The 23,358-nt window shown below is 38.8% G+C and overlaps 1 protein-coding gene across 1 annotated transcript in view; it reads left to right on the plus strand.

Moving 5' to 3' along the window:
* Positions 1–23,358, plus strand: part of LOC132098907 (exocyst complex component 4-like) — a 119,666-nt gene that overhangs the window by 41,619 nt on the left and 54,689 nt on the right. The window contains exon 10 of the mRNA XM_059505181.1: positions 8,615–8,711. Coding sequence (XP_059361164.1) covers positions 8,615–8,711 — 97 coding nt within the window. The remainder of the gene's footprint in view (positions 1–8,614; positions 8,712–23,358) is intronic.

Below are 23,358 nucleotides of genomic sequence, written 5' to 3' on the forward strand. Positions count from 1 at the left end.
GGGCGCTGGTGCAGACCACTCGCGGCCGAGACTCGTCGCGGCCAACGTGAGCACTCGCCCCGGCTCCTTCTCGATGTCAGCTCGTCTGTTGGGCTTCTGAGCAGAAGGCGCGAGATACTCGGAGCTCGCCCAGCCCTCACTGCCCGAAGCTAGCAGAGAGCGCGTGTCCTCTTCCCCCGACACGGCCCTGAGATCGGCTTCCTCGGACGACGCGCCAGCAAACAGCGGGCGCTGCCCACCGGGAAGCGATGCAGGGGAGGCCGGTGAAGCAGGGCGAACCGGCGAGCTCGGTTGAGCTGAAGACGGTTCCGGAATCCGCTGGAAGCGGCGCTTTCACTGCGCCTCAGCGCAGCGGAGAATGCAGGCTCAGAGAAAAAGGCCAGGCGAGTCCTCAGAGTCACCATGGCAACAGCTCGCAGTGAGGGCATCCGCCGTCAGCGAGCGCGAGCGCTGCATGATCTTCACCCAGGCAGGAGACACAGATGACGTACCGGTCTCCCTCGCTGAGTGGGGCTCTGACGAGCCGCAGAAAGGCATCTTAAAAAAGATGCAAGCTCTTTTACGAGTGTGTGTCGCAAGGCGAACACACACACATAAAGAACAGTTGGATATAACAGAATTGAAAGGATATAGGCGCCGGACAGCGCAGCAGGAACGGCAATGGAAGGCGGCGAAGGCCAGCAGCTTCAGAATGGCTCGTCCCGCTGATATGCTTCTCAGACGGCGCTTGCTTCCTTCGTGATCCAGCGATTCGTGAGCTTCGCTGAAGAGATGAAAAATCAGGTGAGTCAGCCTTTTCGAGCTCCTTTTATAGGTTGGGCCACACCCGTTTCGGCGGGAAGTGGCAAGAAGGGCGCGAAGCAGTGACAGATGAGGTGAGGTTTATGAGGTTAATTGATAACAATTTGAAAAGAAAAAATGTCATTTTCCAAGTTCCAAGTTTCCGAGTTCTAACCTCTAGGCCATGAATCTGACAAAAAAATTAAAATAAAATGAAAAACAGGTCGTTTTTCTCTAAGTGCAGTGATTCAGAGCTTGTTAAAAATTCATGTATAAAAGCATCTTATCCGAAGCGAGGGGAATTACCCACCATGACACAATTAATAATTTATCCAATTATGTATTCATCCTTTCATTTGTTTAATTGTCATCTCAGTGCATTGTCAACATACTGAGCTAGTGGTCTCGGCTCTCTCCTGGCTGGAAATATTGGAATATTGTCCCCTCAAATGAGTTTTAATAATAGAGGAGCCTCATCAGAAGCCAATCAGACATGAAGACGTGGCAGAGGAATTATAACCAGGCCGACCGGGAAGTCATGAATTATTGAAAATTGGCCTGTTCTATTTCAAGTTAGAGGTTTCTGCCTGACAGCGTTGATTGGCCACACATGCACACACCTGTCGATCTTCATTCTGTTTTGTTAGGAGAAACCTGTCAGCTGGTATGGGTCTGTCTGTCTGTGTGGCAGCTCAGCTGATAACTAACCCATGGAGATCAACCCAGAGCACTGTACAAACACAGAATGGGCTGTACATTTTGTTTATGTGTATTTTCAAGTATGAGTTTCTGTTGTTCCTTCCCATCCCATTACTTCCCTTCACATAGCTCACTCAGAATGGTCTAGTAGAATATAATGGTCTATATAAATGCAAGTGATATTTACATTCATGTTTGGTGTCATTTGAATTGTCTCAGTATGGTACAATGGTCTCAGTCTTACAAAAGTAGATTAAAAGATAATTAATTTCCTAAGAATTAAGAGATATTTTGCCTACTGTAATGGGAGGGAGTGCCCTTTCCCAGGGTCCTCCATGTAAATTATCTTATGTTCCCTTTGAGGTGTAAACTACCCTGGTCTGGGACCTGACTTAATGCAAATTCCAATTGTTAGTTCCTGTCTCCATCTCGGGGGATGTTTGTCTTGGTCTGATGTATTTAAAGGACTGCAGCAAAAGGATCAGGGCCTTCTGTAGCTGGAATGAGCCCATAGCATGAAGTGTGTCCACACACTTCATACTATGTATTTTTCTAAAAGTCAGGTATGCATCTTTTACTCTTAGATTCATCTTTGAGAATTTGATGTCTTGTATTGATTTGATATCTATGAATTGGCTATGTAATTGGCATAATCCTTACCTGACTGATAATAAATTGTTTCATTTGATTTACTCTGACTTACTCTGAAATTATTCTCTCAAGTATATTAAGTGAAGGCTATGTTTCCGCAAATCTGCGTCCAGGGTTAAGTGCATACTAAAACTCAGACTAGATGGAGCATAGGGCACATAAGGTGAGGTTTTAGATTTCTGGCTAAACCGCTTGACTTTAAGTTGTACTCAGTTGCATTAACTATGGGGGACTAGAAAAGTACTGGTCATAACCGCTGGTTATTGTCTCAGCTTTAATTAAGTTGTACGTAGTTATATGACTGTCGGAGGGCTAGACAGATAGTGCTAGCAGAACCGCTGATTATTGTTTTAAGCTTTAACTAAGTTGTACATGGGAAGCTGAGGGGAACTAAACAGAAATACTATTTAAAATATGGTAAGTAGGGATAACCTATTAAATAGTATTAATCATAACCTCTGACTACTGTTGAGACTGACGAGTTTGTGATCGAGGGGCACACGTAAAAGAACGGCCGTCGTCGGGCACCCTGAGCGACATAGATTCCTAATGAACGAGTGAAAATAAAGTAAAGAGTTAAATTAGATAAATCAAATGTCAGAAGAATAACAATTATAATTAGAGACCAACAAACAACCAATTTGCCTTTCAACCTAAATTCGAAGTCATACTAAAATGGAGTCAGATTAAATAATAAAATGGAGTAAGATTGGAGTTTAACCTAAATTGAATAACTCTACGCGCTGAAAGGCCGAACACGCAGGAAACCTTCATCCAGCACCGGATACCTTCCTTGGGCCGAGTGCCTGGACCTTACAAAGTGAACTCTTTCAATTTGGTTTGAAAGAGCTTGAGAAACTGACTACCTACATTCATGATAAAAATGACTTTGATACTAGTAAGCAACTGCAAAACCGGCTAATAAAAACTAAGGAACTGGATTGTAGCTTAATTCATCTGCCAATGCCACTTGATTTGATATTTTGTATCTACTGCAGTGACATTCATACATGCCTCTATTTGACTTAAGCGATCAAATACTTTAGAGCCTCTGCATTTTTGTCTTTGAATGTTTTCATGAGAGTATGAGTGTTATTTCTGTGTTGCACCTTAACTGGTTAACTGCCACAGTAGGGTGTCATATTGCAGTGGGATTGATTTTGTTGTTTTCTACAGCAGACATGCATAGCAGCTGGATCAGAGTTGATAGTTTGGTTTAAACAACCAGTGTGCCTCCAATATTGACATTCACTGTAAATGAGTGATTACCAGTCTGTTGCTGATGTTTCTGACACACATTATACAGCAGGTTTTTTCAGGCTGATTGCATGACCTCTCACAATGACATGCATTTATTTCTTTCACATACACACAAACACACACACACACATGCACAGATTAAGCCACTGGGATGGCTGGTGTTAGTGAAGACACTACACGTTTCTTTGCTGTAAACCCGGGCAGGAACATCTCAGAACAAACTATTTCTAATCAAACCCAAGAAAGTGTAGCTAATGCAATTTCACTAAGTCACTGGGTGTCTTGATTACATGGTGGCTGACATGAGTGGGAGGTGTGCGTGCATGTGCAGTCACACACTTTTCACTCATCAAGACTGACTTGCACAATATGTGCACTTTCTTGTAAGTCGCTTTGTTTAGAGAGCATCTGCCAAGAATAGAAATGTCAATTTAATGTGAAGGCACATACGCACCCTCATTCCAATCCTAGATTAGTGGCATTCACAGGGGAACAGGCTGTAACACCTCTCATACACACTTGCACGATCTAATGCACACATAGATTATCAAAGGAAACACACTTCGGCATAATAATAAACCACCAACAAATGTGCAGGCACATAATAATAAACTGGACCACCTAACTTGTCGTCATTTGTTCACATTTGTTTATTTTTGGACCTTCATTAATATGTACTGAAAGGGTCTGAATAATGATTTGAGTCAAGCCAGGCTGGCAATGGATGACATTTTATCCTCTGTCACTGCAGAATCTGGATGCGTAACTCTTTGACCTGCTGTCTATCACAGCTTTTATTTATATGTCTTTAATTAGTGGTCAACTGTTTGTTTGTTTTTTAATGGCACGTACTGATATCTAGACTAGGGCAAGGTAGTATATGATACAATTTAATGATAACAAATGAAAGACACAAAATTGTACAAATTAAATGAGCGTTGTTTTACACAATATTTACTGAAATTTAATTAAAAATATTTAAAAACACTAAGCAGAGGGTTTTTTCTGCTGATATTTTATTTTGTAGCAATATTTGTATATATTTTCATGAAACATTTTCTTTAATATTGTTATTTATATTATAACTACTACTACTACTACTAATAAATATTTTTTAGTTTCTTATTTTTTCTATTTATTAATAATAATAATAGTTATTATTATTATAATTATTATAATCTACTACAGCTACTTCTAATTACCATTATTAATATAATATTATATTTTCTTAATAATTTCTTAACTTAATAATATTTGTTCTAATTAAATAATAATAATAATAAAAATATTACAAATAATACTTTCTTACGTTCTTGTGTCTGAACATTTTACAGCTATATTGTAACTTTTGAACTTCTGGTGGAAAACTATTGCATATGCTGCAAAACATTTTGTTTATAATTTTAAACCGATTAATTCTCACAATGTTTTTTTTTTTTTTTCGGACAGAACCCTCTCACTACTTTCAGTTGATTTCTTCCTATTTTCTCCCTTAAATTGTTGAACTTATGCATTTTTATCATACAACTGTTGTTGTAACAGTTCTGTCCTCGGTCTCCCTCACCGTGATTTTCTCTCCTCCCGTTGTTTGTCTAGGTCAGAGTCAGCATGTGCGGTTGCAGCTGTGTTTTCTTTTTTGCTGTTGTAATTGAGTCTTAATTGGATTAGCGGGAGATGGATTGGATATATTGAGAGAAAAAGAGAAACAGAAAGCTAAAGAATACAAAGATGACTTCTCTTTCCCGAGCAACAATGAGAAATAGGGGTGGAAATGAAATAAAAGAGAGGGAGCTGTTCATCAAAACGTGTTCCATGAAGAATCTCAGGATGGTGGGAATGACAAGAACAGCCGCAGGAGGTACGTTTGAATGCTGGACAGGTGCGATGCAGGGATTTTAGTGCAGTGAAAGGTGAACTCATTTCTCATTTGAAGCATGTCTTGTTTATCTAAACAATGAACACAGGATGACTCTGATTCCAGCTTTGCGATTAAACCCACACCAGTGGGTCTGAGATCACAACTTGGGCAGACAATCATACAAGCACACTCTTTTGCTTCACTTGTAATTCCACAGCAGTCCAAATCCATCACACATGTGCATCTGCCATTTTATTTTTGTGTTCCTGGGCCTGGACTCATTTCCCATCCCTTGGGCAAGAAATCTTATGTAACAACTGACTGATAAAAGCAATTAAAGTGATTCTCCACTGAGGACTTGTGTGTGTGTGTGATGTGCTCATAAGTGTCTCAGATGTGTGTGTGTTTCCTGCGTGGTGTTTGTCAGGATAGCAGTGCCCAGGCTTAGTGCTACGTAGTTACAGCAGTCTCTCCAGTGGCAATCTCAAAGCGCTGTGAAATTTTAATGAATAACATTGTCACAGTGTGAGAGAAATGCCAGTGGGCTGACGCCTTAGCACTTCTGTTCACCGACCCATGAGGCCACGCACACACCTTCTGTCCACCCGGGGATCTTCTTATTGATGGCAGACTTGATTCTCTTGCTGTCAATTATATTGATTACTTGTGGATGAGTGGAGCTAATAAGGATTGGAGCTCACTCCATTTTTTTGGGCCCTGCCTCATCATGAGAGAGTTACACAGCCATGATTTTCTTATTAACCCTGTTAGCGCAGGACTATGCACCTATACAGGGGGGCAAAAGGGAGTAAGAGGAAGGGGGTGTCTTGTATCTCTCTAAATTGCAATTTGACAAAATTACTTTTTGATGGTTGACGGCAACATTTAAATAAAATTTGCTTTGCTTTGTTTTTTGTTTGTTTTTGCTTGTTTGATTTGCTTTGCTTTTGTTTTGTTTTGTGCTTTGCTTTTTGTTTTTCGATTATTGTTTTACTTTTTTGTGCTTTGCTTTTTGTTTTTCTTTTTGTATTGTGCTTTGTTTTTTGTTTAGTTAAGTTTTTTCTTCTCAGTGTGTGTGTGTTAGAGCCCTACCGATATTATCGGCCGATATAAGCTAATTGCATTTAAATCGGCATTTATAACGGCCGATGAAACATGAGAAACAGAGTCTCATGCTTCACTCATGTTATGAGTGTTGCATAGTGTGCCCACCAGAGGGAGCTCTGCAGCTCCAGAGTTGACAACAGCGCCAGAAGTCCACTACAGAAGAAAGCGATCAGCCACACAGAGATGTAACTTAACGTTACTGTTTTGACGGTGAGTTTGTCGTTCGTCATGTGAAATGATTGTAGATTTAGTTCATACCCTCTATATAAAAACTGTGTGGTAGTTCTAGCTAACGGTCCTATCATTATCACTTCTAAATATTCTGTAACATCACTTACAGCTGCTAATGCATTGCTATATTAGATTAGCCACAAAGCTAATACCATGTTTATCAGTGGAAGAGCGCGAACGTTAATAGGAGGTCAAACTATAACGTTAGCGTTTAACTTATTCTTATTCTATTGCGGTGTGTTTCCCACATAATGACTGCGTAATTGGGCCTTTCACACAGGACGCGGTATGCACGGCGCTTGCTGCTGGGCTCAGCGTTGCCCTTCAGATACAACGCGATTTGCGCTGCGCTATGGCGTAGGCGGAGTTTTAAAAACGTTTAGCGGGAGCTCTTTCATAGTCTGTTGTTCCTTCTTTCGGTCAGCAGCAAACATGTATCTGTCCCGTTGTAAGAAGCGAGCGATAGCGCTAGTCCTGCTGATGAGAATTAAGAGAGAAGCAAGGAAGAAGAGGCTACCCTCAGGTCCAGAGAACAATTTGGTGAATTCAGACTGGTTACGTTACTCTAACGCTAATATAGCTTCCTTTTTAGCAGGCCCCTTAAATGCTTGCTATTAACTTGTTTGAAGGTGGTTCTTCTCAAAATTGACAGCGGTGTGTTCATGACACTAACGTTAACCATTCAACTTCGAATTGATTCCGTAATCTTCCGGTAATAGTAGGCAAGACGATGTTCTGTGAGAGCAAATATAGTGTAGTTACAGTAACTACAGTAGGTGCGTCAGAAATGATTAAACCAGAGGGGACATGTAAATAAATGTGAGCTGAACAAGCGCTTTATTTTTTGTTTCAAAGCAGCTTTACAGACATAACAGGAAAATGTTGAAATAATATTGTTAAATATAAGTAGGTAATACCTATTGGTTGACAAATAAAAAAATATATATATTTCTCATTTTTGCCTATGTAGGAGATCCCAGTTTATTATTATTATTATAATTCTAATGATGACATGAGTAATGATACATGCTGATATTATCAATACACATGCTTATTCTTTCTCTGTCTCTCTTTCTGCCTACAGATGGCTGAAAAAGGTGAATGCTGTAGCAGCAAAGTGTGGGACTACTTCTGCAAATACTTTAACTTTAGTATTATAATTTATTTACAGTACACACACAGACTGTTAAAACCAGCTTCAACTGGAAGAAAGTAAAAGTGTTAAATGTTTAAAACCAGACTGTTTTTTTGATCATTAAAAAATATATACTTTTGATGTGCAATTGTTTAGTCATTGAGACTGTAATCTAAGGCTTTTTCTTTAACATAGTCCATCCTGAAAATGGTTTATACAGCCCAAATACATAGAACAGGCAGATATTTTGCTATTGAATGTTGTGTAAGTGCAGTTTATAGGAAATGGGTCTAATATCCAGATTATTTTTAAAATCTAAATATCGGCTTATAAATCAGCTCTTTTTATATTTATATAATATCGGCATCGGCCCCCAAAAATCCATATCGGTCGGGCTCTAGTGTGTGTGTGTGTGTGTGTGTTTGTTTTTTGATTTGTGCATCATTTTTTGTTTACAAAAAAAAAAAAATATATATATATATATATATATATATATATATATATATATATATATATATATATATATATATATATATATTAATTTTTTTTTTTTTTTTTTTTTTTTTTTTTTTGCTTTGCTTTCTGGAATTTAGCAGTCCAATATTTTTGCATAATGACCACAAAACTATATATTATCATCTTTCGTGGACGCTATGCATGTTTTATTTTTTTTATATGCCATACAGACTCCTTTGACCACTGTGATGTTTCACTTTATCTTTTAGTGGTTTTAGCCATGAACACTGTTTTAAAGGCACAGTTTTAACTTTAATGAAGTTTAATATCTAAAAATGTTTCTCAAAACACGTGGAACGCAAAAAAGTATCCCATGTAAAGGGTACATATAAAACACAGTATTTTAAAAGAAAATCTGATTGTTTTTTTCTATCCAGGTGGAGCTGATGATAACCTGATTGAGGGAGGAGAGACTAAGTTCCTGTGTAAACCAGGTGCCAGAAACATTACGGTTATCTTTCAGCCATTGCTTAGGTAGGTTCTCTTAACAAATACTCGTCAGCCACACATGCTTTATTTTAGCAAGCTGTTTAAACTCTCCACTGCTTCATCTGTCTCCCCGGCCATAGCATGTGATCTTTTTTTCCCCCCTTCCTTTCATATTTTTAATGGCCAGCAAACATTACCATGTCGTTTCCGAGCCCTTACTATTGATTTAGATATGTTCTGATGGTATCAATTGGAGTGTTCTGTTTAGAAACGCCCTGCTTGAAATTTTCCTTCCAATCTCCTAATTTATTGGATCATCGGTCCAGCCACTAATTCCCTGTCATATTACCGCTCTAACACAGAGGAATATCCCAAGCATGGTTGTCCTACCCACAATGTGACCGGACTTCCCGATACTCCTATTGCTCACAGTAACATCGTGCCACAGTGGATTGATTTTCAGTTTTTATTTTGTTTGTTTTTTTCCTAGACATGGTCACTGTCACTCTCAAATGGCCTGATGCTATTATGACCTGGATGTAACACCCTTCGTAAATGCTCTTTTAAAAGACCTGTTGGTGTTAATGCAAGCTGTGGATGTACAGCTTGCATTTCTATACCACATATGAATAGAAAGCAGATTTTCTGTCAAATTATATTATTATAGACATTTCAACCCATGGCAACTCAAGCAACACTACCATAGTAGCATTTAAACCTTTAACCCTAATTAGTACTTAACCCTATATTAATAATAAGCTTAAGGATGTGACTTGAACAAAAATGTTGTTGTTTAGGAGAGGTGTGTGAATGTGTTTCTAAGTGTTTAAATGCATGATTTAAAAAATATTCAATCCAGATCTTGTGACTTCATGATGGGCTTTTGTGACTTTTGGTTATGCGGTCAACTAGCAATTGTGAATTGTGGCTGTGAGTTTTTGCACATGTATCAATCACATATTCTTGAGAAATATGAATGGCAGTCTGAGATGAATGGCAGGCGGATCATCACTCCGACAGTATGGACAGCTCATCTGGTGTCTGCTGAGGTGACGGACCGAACACATGAATGTATGAATAAACGAGTGACTGCTCTCCACCTTTTGCCTGCCATCACATAATGGCTGCTATCAGTCATAGTCCTCTGTGAGGAGCCTGATGTGTGGCCGTCCGTCCTTGGCTGCATTTGGTGTGCTTAATGCTTTGCTGCATCGCTACACATTCAAACCTATGAGGACTGTCATTTCTGGAGAAAGATCCGTCTTTGTTTTTGGATGTAGTTTTGTGTGTCTGTATATTGCATGTGATTAATCCGTTATTATCAGAATCATATTTTTTAGCTTTTGATTTATTGTGGTCTAAAAGTTATTTTATTATTCCATTTCAGCAAAATTATATTTCATTAAGTTTACTCTTTTAAACATTTTAATTTACAATATGTAAAATGGCAAAGATTTGGACTAGAACAGGAAAACAGACTAGACTTGAACTTTTATGTGCTTTTTTTAAAGGTGTAAACATTGCGATACATATTTTGCACTTTTATATTTTTCTCATCATTATTTCTTCAGCAGTGTTCATCTCAGAGTTATTATTAACTAAAACCATAAAGGAAGCTAAAATTAAAACTATAAAAAATGTTACTTGAAATAAAATAAATCTCAACTGAAATTAAATAAAATATGTTGCCAAGGAAACATTTGTCATTTTAATTCAGTTTAACTTTATGTACTACACAATAAAATTATTCAACTTGAACTTAAATAAAAATGGAAACTAAAAAATGATTCAGAATATATGTAAAATGTGTAAAAATATATTGCACACCAAACATTGTAACCTTTCACATAATTTCTTGTAACTTTTTAATGTTTTTATAGATCTTTTTAAAACATGTACGAAAATTCTAAATATATTATAAACATTAAACAGTATTTTAGCGTATATTTATCAGCATATATTTAGGATATTTTTATATACTGTAGTTTGATAAGAATTTTGTAACGATAATTTTATGATGAATCATTTCTGGTGCATATTTGTTATTATTGACAAAAATGAACAACGTCTTTCCGGTTTCATTGTGTCAAAGTCAGCAGACAGAGAAATATATGTAAAATCGACAAAAATATAAATAAATAAAAAATTCATATAAATATATCACTAATATACATCAAAGAAAAAAGTAGCTTTTGTCGGCAGAAAGCTGTAGTTACAGGGGCTAACTGAACCATGCTAACCAGCCAAACCTTGACCCTTTATTAAACTCTACACACCAATCGAAGTTGAACTGTACTCCTGATGCATGAGTTTGTTTTATCAGTGACCGGGAAGAACCTAAACTCACGCCGAGATCAATCCAGGCTCTTAATGTTACTGCCAATCAATTCACCATGCAATTTGTGATCGATAGTCTCTGTGGAAGAGGCTGACGTTGAAGATCTCAGAGGTGTGGACTTGATGCTTTTTTTGATTGATGCTGGGCCGGAGCAGTCCGAGGAGATCGATAACCCCTTTGGGGAGCTTCAAACATCTCCAGACCCACTCACTGTATGTTAATATATGGGCTCCGCTTGCACTGTACAGCGAAAGTGCGAAAACACTTTGCCGAGTATCAGATCTCTCCTGATAGATCAATACGGTTGCTCCATAAAGACTGCTTGTGTACGTGTGTGTGTTTGTGAATGTTTCTGTTGCTTTCAACTACTTGAATCAGTTTGAAAGTACAGTGTTTCATGTTAGTCTGTTAGCTGGTGTGTTTTTGAGTGACTGTCTGCCTGTGGGATTTTATGTTTGTTTGTGTGTTTGACTATGCATGTGAATTGGAGACATGCTTACTACAGCGAAAGGGGAGACGGAACAGGTAGGAAGGACTTTATTTTGACTTGTGGTGACTCACACTGACATTTGACTTTCCTGCCCTGACTAAGGTTGGCATTTTGAAAAGGGGGCACTCTCGGATTGACATTATCTCTCCCCTCGTCCCCTTGTATGGATCCGCTCTCAGAGGTGATTAGCGCTGGCAGGACCCGGGGTCTGTGAGATCACACCCCAGCCAGAGAGCAGATGTTAGGGCCACCGGGCTGGGGTGGGCGGAATGAGCCGGAACGAGTTTATTGGTATTGGGGAGACTTTTTTAGAAGTTAAGAAAAACATTGATTGTTTGTTTGACGTGTGTTTGTGTGTCAGCAGCATGAATTGGCATTTGAAACCGATATTTCAATAATGTGACATAAAGAGAATATTCATCACGAATATTCAAATCTATCATTTAAATCAAATTCAAATATACACTACCGTTCAAAAGTTGAAATGTTTTTGAGTCTCTTATGCTAACCAAGGCTTCATTTCATCAAAATACAGTAAAAAACAAAAACAAAACGGTAAAATTGTGAAATATTTGTAAAATTTAGATAACAGGTTAATATTTTAATGCATTTTAAAATGTAATTTATCCATTTGAATGCTCCAGTCTTTAGTGTCAAATGATCCTTCAAATATATTAATATGCTGATTTGGTGGTTCAAAATTTTAGAATGACAGTTTATTTGAAATTTTGTCAAATATTTGGTATTGATGTGAAAGTCTTTACTGTCACATTTAATCCATCCTTGCTAAATAAATGTGTGAAAAGAATTATTACCGAACACAAACATTAATATTGTTATTAAACATTATTAAATTATTTATAAACATTTTTTTTTAAAGAAAACTCAAACTATATAACAGCTTTATCAGTGTAAAAATTATGTTTGGTTTATTTTTTTACTTCCTCTGCCTTGTATTTCTCTCAGTTTTTCAGTTTCTTCAAAGGGATGGATAAACACAATTCTGCAGATCACAGACTAGGCTATATGAGAAGTGTCAAAACTTGTAGAGTTATTAATGGCTGTGGCCAATTTAATGGACTGTTTTGATTTTTTTTTTTCACTGGTGGCATAGCTTTAAACATTTTCTCCGTTATTGTACCAGTTTGACTGTTTTTGACCACAGATAAAACACAATGCTGCCTTTCTATACATTTTACAATATTCTAAAAATATACTTGTAGTCCAGGTAGCTGTCCCCCCTAAAATAAAAAAATAGGAGAAGACCTGAAGCAATAAGTTTAAAAAGGTGAGTTACGGTGATGGGGTTGGACAAAATCAAAACATCTCCCTTGATGTCTTTTTTCTTATGTTGGGAGAAGATGGTGGTAGTTCGTCATAAGCTGACAGTGTGTAATCTCATGACTTATTCTTGTGTGGAAGCTACAGTTGTGTATAAAACCTAAATCCACTTTTATACGTTTTTTGTTGTTGTTGTTTATACACAGCAAAAATGCATTTTCTTACAAATTTTTTTTATCAAGTAAAAATATCGAAATATTCTTAAAACTAAATACATTTACTTTAACCGCAAAACAGAGATTTATATTCTCATAGAATACGTCTTGAATTAAATAAATTTTCCCTATTACGTTTTTATTGAACTTCACATATTTTTATGCAAAACATCATTTCAGATTATTGAGCCTATTTACATAAGTGCCTCGTTGTAACCCAGATGGAGCGCCAGCCAAGCAACTGCCATTGAAATGAATGCACTATCACTATCAGGTGTCTTTTGCCAGGTATCTATCCTTTCATTCATCTACTCTTTCATCCATCCAGTCATGTCCGGGCATTATCTGGTCACGTCTTGCCCTGCACAAGATAGGAAGACTGCCATGATGATAGGACAGTGCAGAAACAAAGAGCCACAATAAGAGAAAGTCTTTCCTGTTCTTCTGCTGTCAGCACATTTTAGTACCAAGTGTCAGTAAACGATCTCTGTGATAGTTTTAAGATATCTGCTGCTAATATGATAAGTACACCCTAGAGCCTAATAAGGCTTCATCACTGTCATCCGATTAGGTCTTGATGACGGAAAGCTTTCTGCCTGTGAAACATCTTTTTAAAAGTCACTATCACCTTACCAGTAACATGTCAGTTGTGTGTTGGAGGCTAGCTTTCCGTGGACCATCTGGCAGACCACTTCCTGAAGACCAAGTCAAACTTTAGTGTTATAAAAACAAGCTGTGCAATAGCACACTGCCATCAGCCAGAATGGCCTCGCATGTCTCTAAATGACTCGGTATGTCTGTTGACAGAGTCAGTTCTGCTCAGTTTCTTTCTGGTCCATACAAATGCGTTTCACTCAAACTCTGGGCTCAGTTTACTGGAGCATGAGGAAGTTCTGGTCACTTTCATCGGATGTCTTCATATTGCAGATTTTCTTAATATCTTAATATATATCTCCATTTAGCAATTCATATTTATTGTTCAATTATTATTGTTTAGCCATCTTTCATTTCTTTTTTACACCATTGGCAATTTCCTTTCTTGTTTTAAGCATAAATATAACCTAATTCAGAATCAAATGTAACAACAAAGGAAATATTTTTTTTTTGCAAGACAGTATGCATAAAAAAATGCTAATTGTGAATTAAATTAAATTAAATTAAACGTTTAAATAAAATTGTATTTATTTTTTCTTACCACATTCGCTATTTCCTTTGTCCTTTTAAGCATAAATATAACTTAGAACATTTGAACTGAAACAACAAATGTAACTAAATAAATATAGCAAGATACAAATGTTGGACATTAAGTAAATCATTTAATTAATTGATTACATTTCATTTATTTATTTAGTTATCTTTTTTTTCTTATCTCATTGGCAATTTCATTCAGTTTCCACAGGCCTCAGTACCATCTTGTTTGTCTGTATCAGTCAAAAGCAGTATCATTTTACCACATGTAATGTGATTGGTTATGTCATAACTGGTTTTGTTGTGGCTTCTCATTCAGGTGTAGAGTCTAAATGCTGTATTGATGTATCTGAGCTGACAGAAGACACTGAACACCAGCATCACTTGCAATTATCAATGTGCTCTGATTGGAGAGGGTTTGTTTACCTGGCTTCCTGGCTCAATTGGGGCTTTTGTCAGGTTGTAATAATCTGTCGGTTGCTTTCGTTGTGCAATGAGCATTTTTCACACAGATGTCTTTCTGCTCCCCCTCTCTCTGTCGTTTTTCCTTCTCTCTGTGTTGACAGAGATTAGCGGTGAGCCATCGATCCAACGTTAGTATGGGCACCTTGCAAGTGTCTCCAGGTGATTTGTTGTCCTCACAATGGAAAGGACAAACGGTGCTCGCACACCGTTTACTTCAGACAAACCACCACAGCTGAAAGTTTTAGGAAACTGTTTTAGGGTAGTCTCAGCTTCAGATGTCACGCCCACGGACCGTTGGCTGAACGTCTGATGCATATGGGACACAAAAGTGGAAACACTTCAGGAATGTCGAAGTTGTCATTGGATTGGTTGAATTCTACAGGATTTCCACGAGATGTGTGTGTCACGTTCTTTAGCGTTCGGTCTGGAAACAAAGATACCGTTGCATCAAAACCCCTCACGAAAGAAGAAAACCATAGTGTTTACAACTACGATGACTTATCAGGATCAACTAAATGCTGGATTTTCAAAAGTATTTAAAATATTTAAAGTTCGTGGCATAGAATCTTTAAAATACGAGAGTTTTACACAACAGTCTGTTTTTGTCGGCGACATTTCCACACTTCGAAACGTGATACTGAACGAAACGAACTGTGATTGGTTGTTTGACATATCGGTCAAACAGCCTCATGGGCGGGCCTTTGCCAATGAAAGCTGCCATAGATTCCAGACCTATAGCCGTCAGTCTGAAGGTCTGGCTACACGAGACTAGTTTTAGGGTTACTTTCCAGGTATTTAGAACCCTATTCAAATCTATTCATTAGTTGCTGGTTTTGCTTGGGGGCTCTTGTACCTTGCTAGAACATATTGGCCTTTAAAGTCAACATGAAATCAAAATGACTGCATGAGCATTTTTGAAAATCCTAATTTTTTCTTCTTCTCATTTCTCAGTTAAAATATCTAAAATCAGAGCCGATCAGCCCTATACGCTCACTACGCAAGCTGCGTAGGGCCCCGCAAATTACTCAAGGCCCCGCCTCCTCCTCGTGTCATAACCCTATGGTCATAACGCGTCAAGTCAGCTTCAATTAATGTTTACAACATCAATGACAAAATGAAGCGAAACTATCCTTCTGGTCACGAAAAGAGGGAAAAAACCCATGAAAGTGAACTGCGGGAACAACAATCATGTAAACTTGTCTTCTCTCCTCTCTAAGTTTGAGGTCAGCAAAGTAAAGTGTATGTGCATTTCTGTTGTGTTTTTTCGGTCTTGCTAACCTAGCTAAGCAGGCAGGCAGTGCATCTCTTGCATCACTTTGTGCCTGACAAAAGTGAGAGTAAAATACAATTATTTATTACGTTTGTTTTTGATAAACGACAAAGTGCAACGGTGTTTGTTTACTGCAGCTCGGAAAAGATAACCGCGTCGCGTGTTATCATGCGTTCATATGCGCATGCACAAAATGAAATGCGCATTTTTCAAGCAGAAATAAATGTGGAGACCAGACAGACGGTACAATATATGGGCGTGAATGATGGCACTCCTCATCAAAAGTGCACATTATACATACATACTTTTAAAACAAGACACTGATTATCTAGTCTCAGTCAATGTGTAGTTAAAAACTCTATACAACTGCACTGCACTAATTATGCAAGATGGAAAGCAATGTATTGATAATTTGACAGTGATTGACTTGATTTATAGGCTATGTTGAATTTAAAATGTTGATTAGCTGGACATACTGGTCAATGTGTGGATGCACATCCCTCAGTTAATAATAACCATAAATCAAGAATTGCTTCACCATATATATTACAAAAATTAAAAAAACCTTTAACATGCTATGGCAAGCCATTTTAGCTTTTATTCATTCACAGCTTATGCATTTTTGATATCAAGCATTACATTTCTTTACTATTTGCAATGTGAATTCTTGATTATTTTTACTAATAGTCAATAATAGCTAATACTAATAATATTAATACTAATAGCTAATAGTAATACTTAGTTACATTTTTATCTACCAATGTCTATTTTTGATATCAGGAATTACATGTTAACTTGTACAAAAGTTCATTCTTGATATCAATGATGTCATCACTTACAGGGATTATTGGTATCTGCATAACTAGTTCACTAGTTAAATATTACAAGAGCCAAGCCATAGTATAAATAGTATTTTATATTTGAAAATGTATAAAATAAAATTGGGAGCCAGTTTGAATGGGTCTGATGCAGCTTATAAAACGAGTTATCTATAATTTGCAGGTGCTATGCTTAAGTTTGTCAGTAGAGGAGATGCAGGACCATCAGCCAGTACAAGCACAGACTCAGTTGATACACATCCAGCCTCAGCCAGTACTAGCACAGACCCAGAACAGCCAGCTTCAGCAAATACAGCACAGCAGTCTTCAGCAAGTATTAACACAGACCCAGGTGAAGTACAGGAAGTCTCAGCCAGTTCTAGCACAAACCCAATACAGCCAGCTTCAGCAAATACAGTACAGCTTTCTTCAGAAAGTACGAACACAGTGACAGACCCAGGTGAAGTACAGGCAGCCTCAGTCAGTACTAGCACAACCAGAGGTGTACAGCCAGCAGCAGATACAAGCAGCTCAGACCCAAATAGAACAGTTGCCGCTCCACCAAATGACCCAGCAGATTGGCCCCCCGTCTTAACAGACTTTATGAGGACTGAGTTAGTGTGCAGAGGTCCATTCAAACCAGGACTGGATTTTTCTTTCCCTAAAGACAAGTCTAGAAGAGCTTTCCATTCAGGCTTATTACAGAGAAAACTGTCAAATGGGGAAAAGATTCACAGGAGCTGGCTTACATACTCAATCAAAAACAATGCTGTTTATTGTTTTTGCTGTAAGCTCTTTTCTACAAAATACAACAAAATTATAAAGGAAGGTGTGAATGACTGGTCAAATATCAATGCCATTCTGAAACACCATGAGAGTAGTCCTGAACACACACAAAATATGATTAAGTGGAGAGAACTTGATCTGCGCCTAAGTCAGGGTCAGACTCTTGACCAGATACAAATGACCATTTATGAGGCTGAAAGAAAGAGATGGAGTGATGTCCTTACACGTTTAATAAGTATCACCCAGTCTCTGGCTGAACGAAACCTAGCATTCAGGGATTCGTCAGAAAAACTCTTCCAGCCAGATAATGGAAACTTCCTAAAAGAGGTTGAATTACTGGCAAAATTTGATCCCATTATGGAAAACCATCTAAGCAAAATTAAAGATGGACAGACACATGCTCATTACCTTGGGCAGCACACACAGAATGAGCTAATACAGATTGTGAGTGGCAAAATTCTGGAAGCAATAGTGACTCAAAAAGAGACTCAAAGTACTTCTCCATTATCTTGGACTGTACACCTGACATTAGTCACCAAGAGCAAATTGGTCACCAAAAGCCAAAAGCCAGAGATCAAGGAGCACTTCCTCTGCTTTGTAAATGTTGAGGCTACAACAGGTTTAAATCTGTCCACTGTCATCTTAAATAAGCTGAATGAGCTGAAGATTTCATTTGAAGATTGCAGAGGGCAAGCTTTTGATAATGGGGCCAACATGAAAGGCAAGAACCAAGGAGTACAAGCCAGACTGCTCAGAAGAAATCCCAGAGCCGTGTTTGTCCCATGTGGAGCACATACTCTAAACCTTGTAATTGCAGATGCTGCCAAATCTTCAAAAGATGCAGTCGGGTTCTTTGGACATGTGCAAAAGCTCTTCACCTTCTTTTCAGCTGGCACACAAAGATGGAGTGTTTTAAAGAAACACGTGAAGATAACCATGAAGTCATGGAGTGACACAAGATGGGAGAGTAGGCTCAAAAGCATTCATGCAATAAGGCACCAGGCATCTGAGGTTCGGGAGGCATTACTGGAAGCCAGACAGACAATCAATGATCCTGTGGCCAAAGTGGAGGCACAAGCACTTGCAAAGGGAGTTGAGTCCTACCTTTTCTTGATTTGCTGTGTCATATGGTGTAAGATACTGACTATTACAAACATAGTGAACAAGCTCCTCCAATCAGCCTCAATGCAGTTGGATATAGCAGTTAATTTAATCTCGAATGCAAAGGCTTCCCTCACTACATACCGGGACACTGGATTCTCTGAGGCACAGACAACAGCCACAAGCATTTGCGAAGTAATGAATGTGGAGGCTGTTCTGAAAGAGAAGAGACTGAGAAACAGCAAGAGGCATTTCAGCTATGAGGCTCCTGATGAACCAATGACTGATGCACTGAAAAACCTTGAAGTCAACTTCTTTAACATTGTGGTCGACTCTGCTGTGACATCCATGGATGAGAGATTTGAAACACTCAACCAGGTGAAATCCAAATATGGAGTGTTGCTAAACTTCAGCACTGCCTCACAGATGTCTAGTGAATCTTTAAAGGCTCACTGCATGGAAGTTCAAAATACTCTAACCTTCAGAGGTGACTATGACATCAGTGGAATGGATCTGGCACACGAGATTCAGAATTTACCTGATCTGCCATCAGATAAGATGACTGCATTTGAGTTGCTTTCATTTCTCTGTGAGAAAAACCTGGAGGAACTCTATCCTAATCTTTGGATAGCTCTAAGAATTGCAGTCACCCTGCCTGTAACAGTAGCATCGTCAGAGAGGAGCTTTTCAAAATTAAAGCTCATCAAAAGCTACCTGAGGTCTTCAATGTCATAGGAACGTTTGAGTGGATTGGCCATCATGAGCATAAATGATGATGTGTGGAAACACCTGTCCTATGATGACATCATTGATGATTTTGCCTCAAGAAAGTACAGGAAAGGAATATTTTGATGGTAAGATTTTAATTCAAACATTCAAATGTTTATGCATTTGTAACATGTAACGAGTAACATGTAAGATTGTGTAAATGACTGTTTAACTAACTATGTGATATTCTTCTCAGTTTCTTCTAGACAGTCCAGATAGACTGGTGTTGCCCATACTGATGCCAAAAATGCCCAGGCTGTAGAGAGAACCTAAGTTAATCCCAAAAGCCAAAGCTCAGAGTTATAATTTATTATTTATGTTTACGTTAATATTCACTTACTTAATAATATTCACTTGTTATCTTAATATTCTATAGGAAATACTCTATTCAATAAATATTGTTTGTTTGAACCTCATTCTGTTCTATATTGTTGTTCTATATTGTCGACTGTTTTGTTTAAAGGAGGGAGGATTGTATTGGGATCACTGAAGTGTCAGGTGTGACTGTGTGGCAATGGCAAATGGTTTACATAGCTCACGGCGTCACGGGTCAGTTAGAGGGCCCCTTAGCAGAATTTTGCTTAGGGCCCCAGGGAGGTCAGGATCGGCACTGTCTAAAATAAAGCAATAAATATAAAATAAAAAAAATCTATAATAAATGTAATACATTATAAGTGTTTTGTAATTTGTTTACAAATTGTGGATCTTTTTTTAGAAAGCAAGTTAAAAAGATTTCTTAAAAACTCATTAGGAATTATTTTTATTATTTAAAAATGATCTTTGACCAGAAAGGCCAAAGAAAAATATTTGTCTTTGTAATCTTCCTGTAATGATAAAAACTCCATAATCTTCGGGAAGAAGGAGGCGGGAACCGGCGGACAATCAAATAACATTTTAATAAACACAAAACAGCGCACCAGCCCCTCACGGACTACTGGTGCGCTCAAATAAAAAGCAAAACACAACTAAAAGCCCAGGTCTGGTCCTCTCTCGTCCTTCACTGTCGTCGCTCCAGTTTTATATCCTTCCATCTCCTCCGTGGGCCTCGAGACCGGCGGTGGGTCGCAGGTGTCACTGATTTGCCCAATCATTGTCGGCCTCACTCCTTGTTCCCACGTCCCTCGGCCCCGCCCCACTCGCCACATACCCCCATCGCCCCTCGCAGGCCGGGGGGTACCCTCGAGATTGCGCTCTATCCCCCCCCTCCCTCCGGGGGGGACCGCTCACGGGAACTTGCGGGAACCTGGGGGTAGGACAGACGAGGCGAGAGAAAAGGAGATGGAAGGAGGAGCGACAGAGACGAGAGAGGGGAGAAAAAAAAAAAAAAAAATCCGGTTCCCAGACGCACTGCTGCTCGGCCCTCCACCGGCTGGGCGATCTCCTCCGCGGTGCCTAGCGGTGGCACTGCACGGCCCTCGGCGGACGGCACGACACCCCTCCGCCGCCCGGTGGACAGCGATGGCTCCTCCGGTTTTGGGCAGCCTGCAGTCCAATGAGTCCCCCATTCCCTGCTCCTCCGGATACCTTCACGGAGGCAGCAGGCTCCGGCCCCCTGGCGAACGGCGCCGACTCCTCCGCTTCCTCACGGATGGCAGCCGTCCCTCCACATCGCGGGCGGTCGGCAGCGAGCTCGCCCGTTCCCGGCAACTCGCTCCAGTCCACCGCATCGAGCGTCCATGGCGGCATTCTCCTCGCCAGATCCGTGGCACCGCGGATTCACCACAGCGGCGAGGGATATTCAGCAGCGCGTCCCTCCTTCTCCCGGTTTTGGCACCACTGTAATGATAAAAACTCCATAATCTTCGGGAAGAAGGAGGCGGGAACCGGCGGACAATCAAATAACATTTTAATAATACAAAATAAACACAAAAGAGGGCACCAGCCCCTCACGGACGACTGGTGCGCTCAAATAAAAACCAAAACACAACTAAAAGCCCAGGCCTGGTCCTCTCTCATCCTTCACTGTCGTCACTCCAGTTTTATATCCTTCCATCTCCTACGTGGGACTCGAGACCGGCGGTGGGTCGCAGGTGTCACTGATTTGCCCAATCATTGCCGGCCTCACTCCTTGTTCCCACGTCCCTCGTCCCTGAGGCATAGATGTGAATATTGCACTGCATTATACATCAGAGAGAAACAGAACAGTGAAGAGGAAGATGGTGTGTTTTTCCAAGGTAAAGGTTAGAAAACAGACAGCGGTAGCAGCACAGCTATTTGTATTGCATGGCAGTGATGGACATGCACGCTCTTATGAAGGGAGGTGTAGATTGCTGCTGTGTTATCTCCCCACTGCCCCACCCTTTTGTTTCTCTCATCTATGGTATGGCTTTATCTTGCAGATGCCCTTTATCTCTTTATCCTCTCTGCTGCGCTACATGCATAAGTAAATACTAAAGAGCTGAGTATCGAACAAAAGAGTCGCCATGAAAAAGTGCCACTTCAGCAAGTTGTCTCTGTGTCTCACTAACTTTGGAATGTAATAAAGCCACACGTCTGCCTGAGATTGTGGTGGAGATTTGACAGACCAGTGGGGGGTCTAAGCCTTGTCTTTTCCCATAGAAAACTTTCAAAGTTTAACATTTCGAGTTAAACGTCATTGTATATTCCCATTGCTGACATTTAATGAGTTTGCATATTCTGTCACACCCACCCAAAGGCATGTCGGCAGCTTTGGCTTTCAAATACTCAATGCATTATGGGGAATTGAGTTTTGGCATTTTTTCCTCACAGAACAGGGATATGTTGTTTTTGCTTTTTTGTCAATTTCTTATTTTATTCCTTCAAAGTTGTGAACCATGGCTGTGTTCAGAATAGCATACTTCCATACTACTCTTTTTGCAGTATAGTATATAAACACTTCATTATATGTACACTACTTCTCAAAATACTCTTTTAGTAAATTATCAGCAAAGATGCATTTATTGATCAAAAGTGACAGTGAAGACATTTATAATGTTACAAAGGCAAAGAGTCATAAAAAAAGAATCACAGTTTATCCTAAAATATTAAGCATTATTAAGTGTTTTTTTAACATTGACTATAATAAGAAATGTTTTTTGAGCAGCATATTAAAATGGTTGTAATGTGTATATATAATGTGAAGTATCTTGTGACACTGAAGACTAATGAAGAGTAATGATGCTGAAAATCCGGCTTTGCCGTCACATTAATAAATTTTTTTTTTTTTTTTTTAAAGAAATTGGAAATCTGATTGGAGAAAAAAGGAGTTGGAAAAATTGGAGTTTTTTTATAAAAACTTTATGCCACTTGCAGAATTAAATATGCAACACGAAAAGGTCATGTGACAAAAGTAGCACACAACACTTAGAAACAATGTATATACAGTACTATTTAAAAAACTAGCAGGCAGTGTACAGTATATACTGCATGTATGTAGTAATCAGTTAGAAATAGAGCACTTCTTACTGGTTTCCTGGCTAGTATGAACACGATCAACAAACGTTGAAAATGTAAAAGTTGCAGTTACTGAAGTCACCCCTATTATCACACTCTATAATGTGAGCGCTGACTCACTCACAATGCCCAGTGTTACAAAAAAAGATGATTTCAAATAGGAAACTGCTAGAATAGACCATTCTGTTGCTAAGCGGTAGCCAGGGAAGGTGTGGATATGCAGTGAGAGAGCCGTTGTCAAGGTGAGGAATGAATGAATAGATGGCTGGAATAGAAATGCAAGGGCGGTAGCATACAAACATACAATGGGATTCAAAAAATCATATAGACTACTACTAACAATGCTGCTTTTTTGCACTTTTTAATTTTTAAAATATATTAATCCCCAAAAAAAATTGAAATTGAAATTGTTAAAAGAATTGTGTAGAATTTATTCATTTTTATTTTGTGTTTTTGTTTGCTTTTTGTTGTTGTTGTTGTTTTACTTTAAAAGAAATAAATCAAAGCAAGCTTTAAATTCATAAAACTCCAATGTGTTCTTAGACTTTTATGTGCACA

Source organism: Carassius carassius, chromosome 22 (assembly GCF_963082965.1).
Source record: "Carassius carassius chromosome 22, fCarCar2.1, whole genome shotgun sequence".
Lineage (NCBI taxonomy): Eukaryota > Metazoa > Chordata > Actinopteri > Cypriniformes > Cyprinidae > Carassius > Carassius carassius.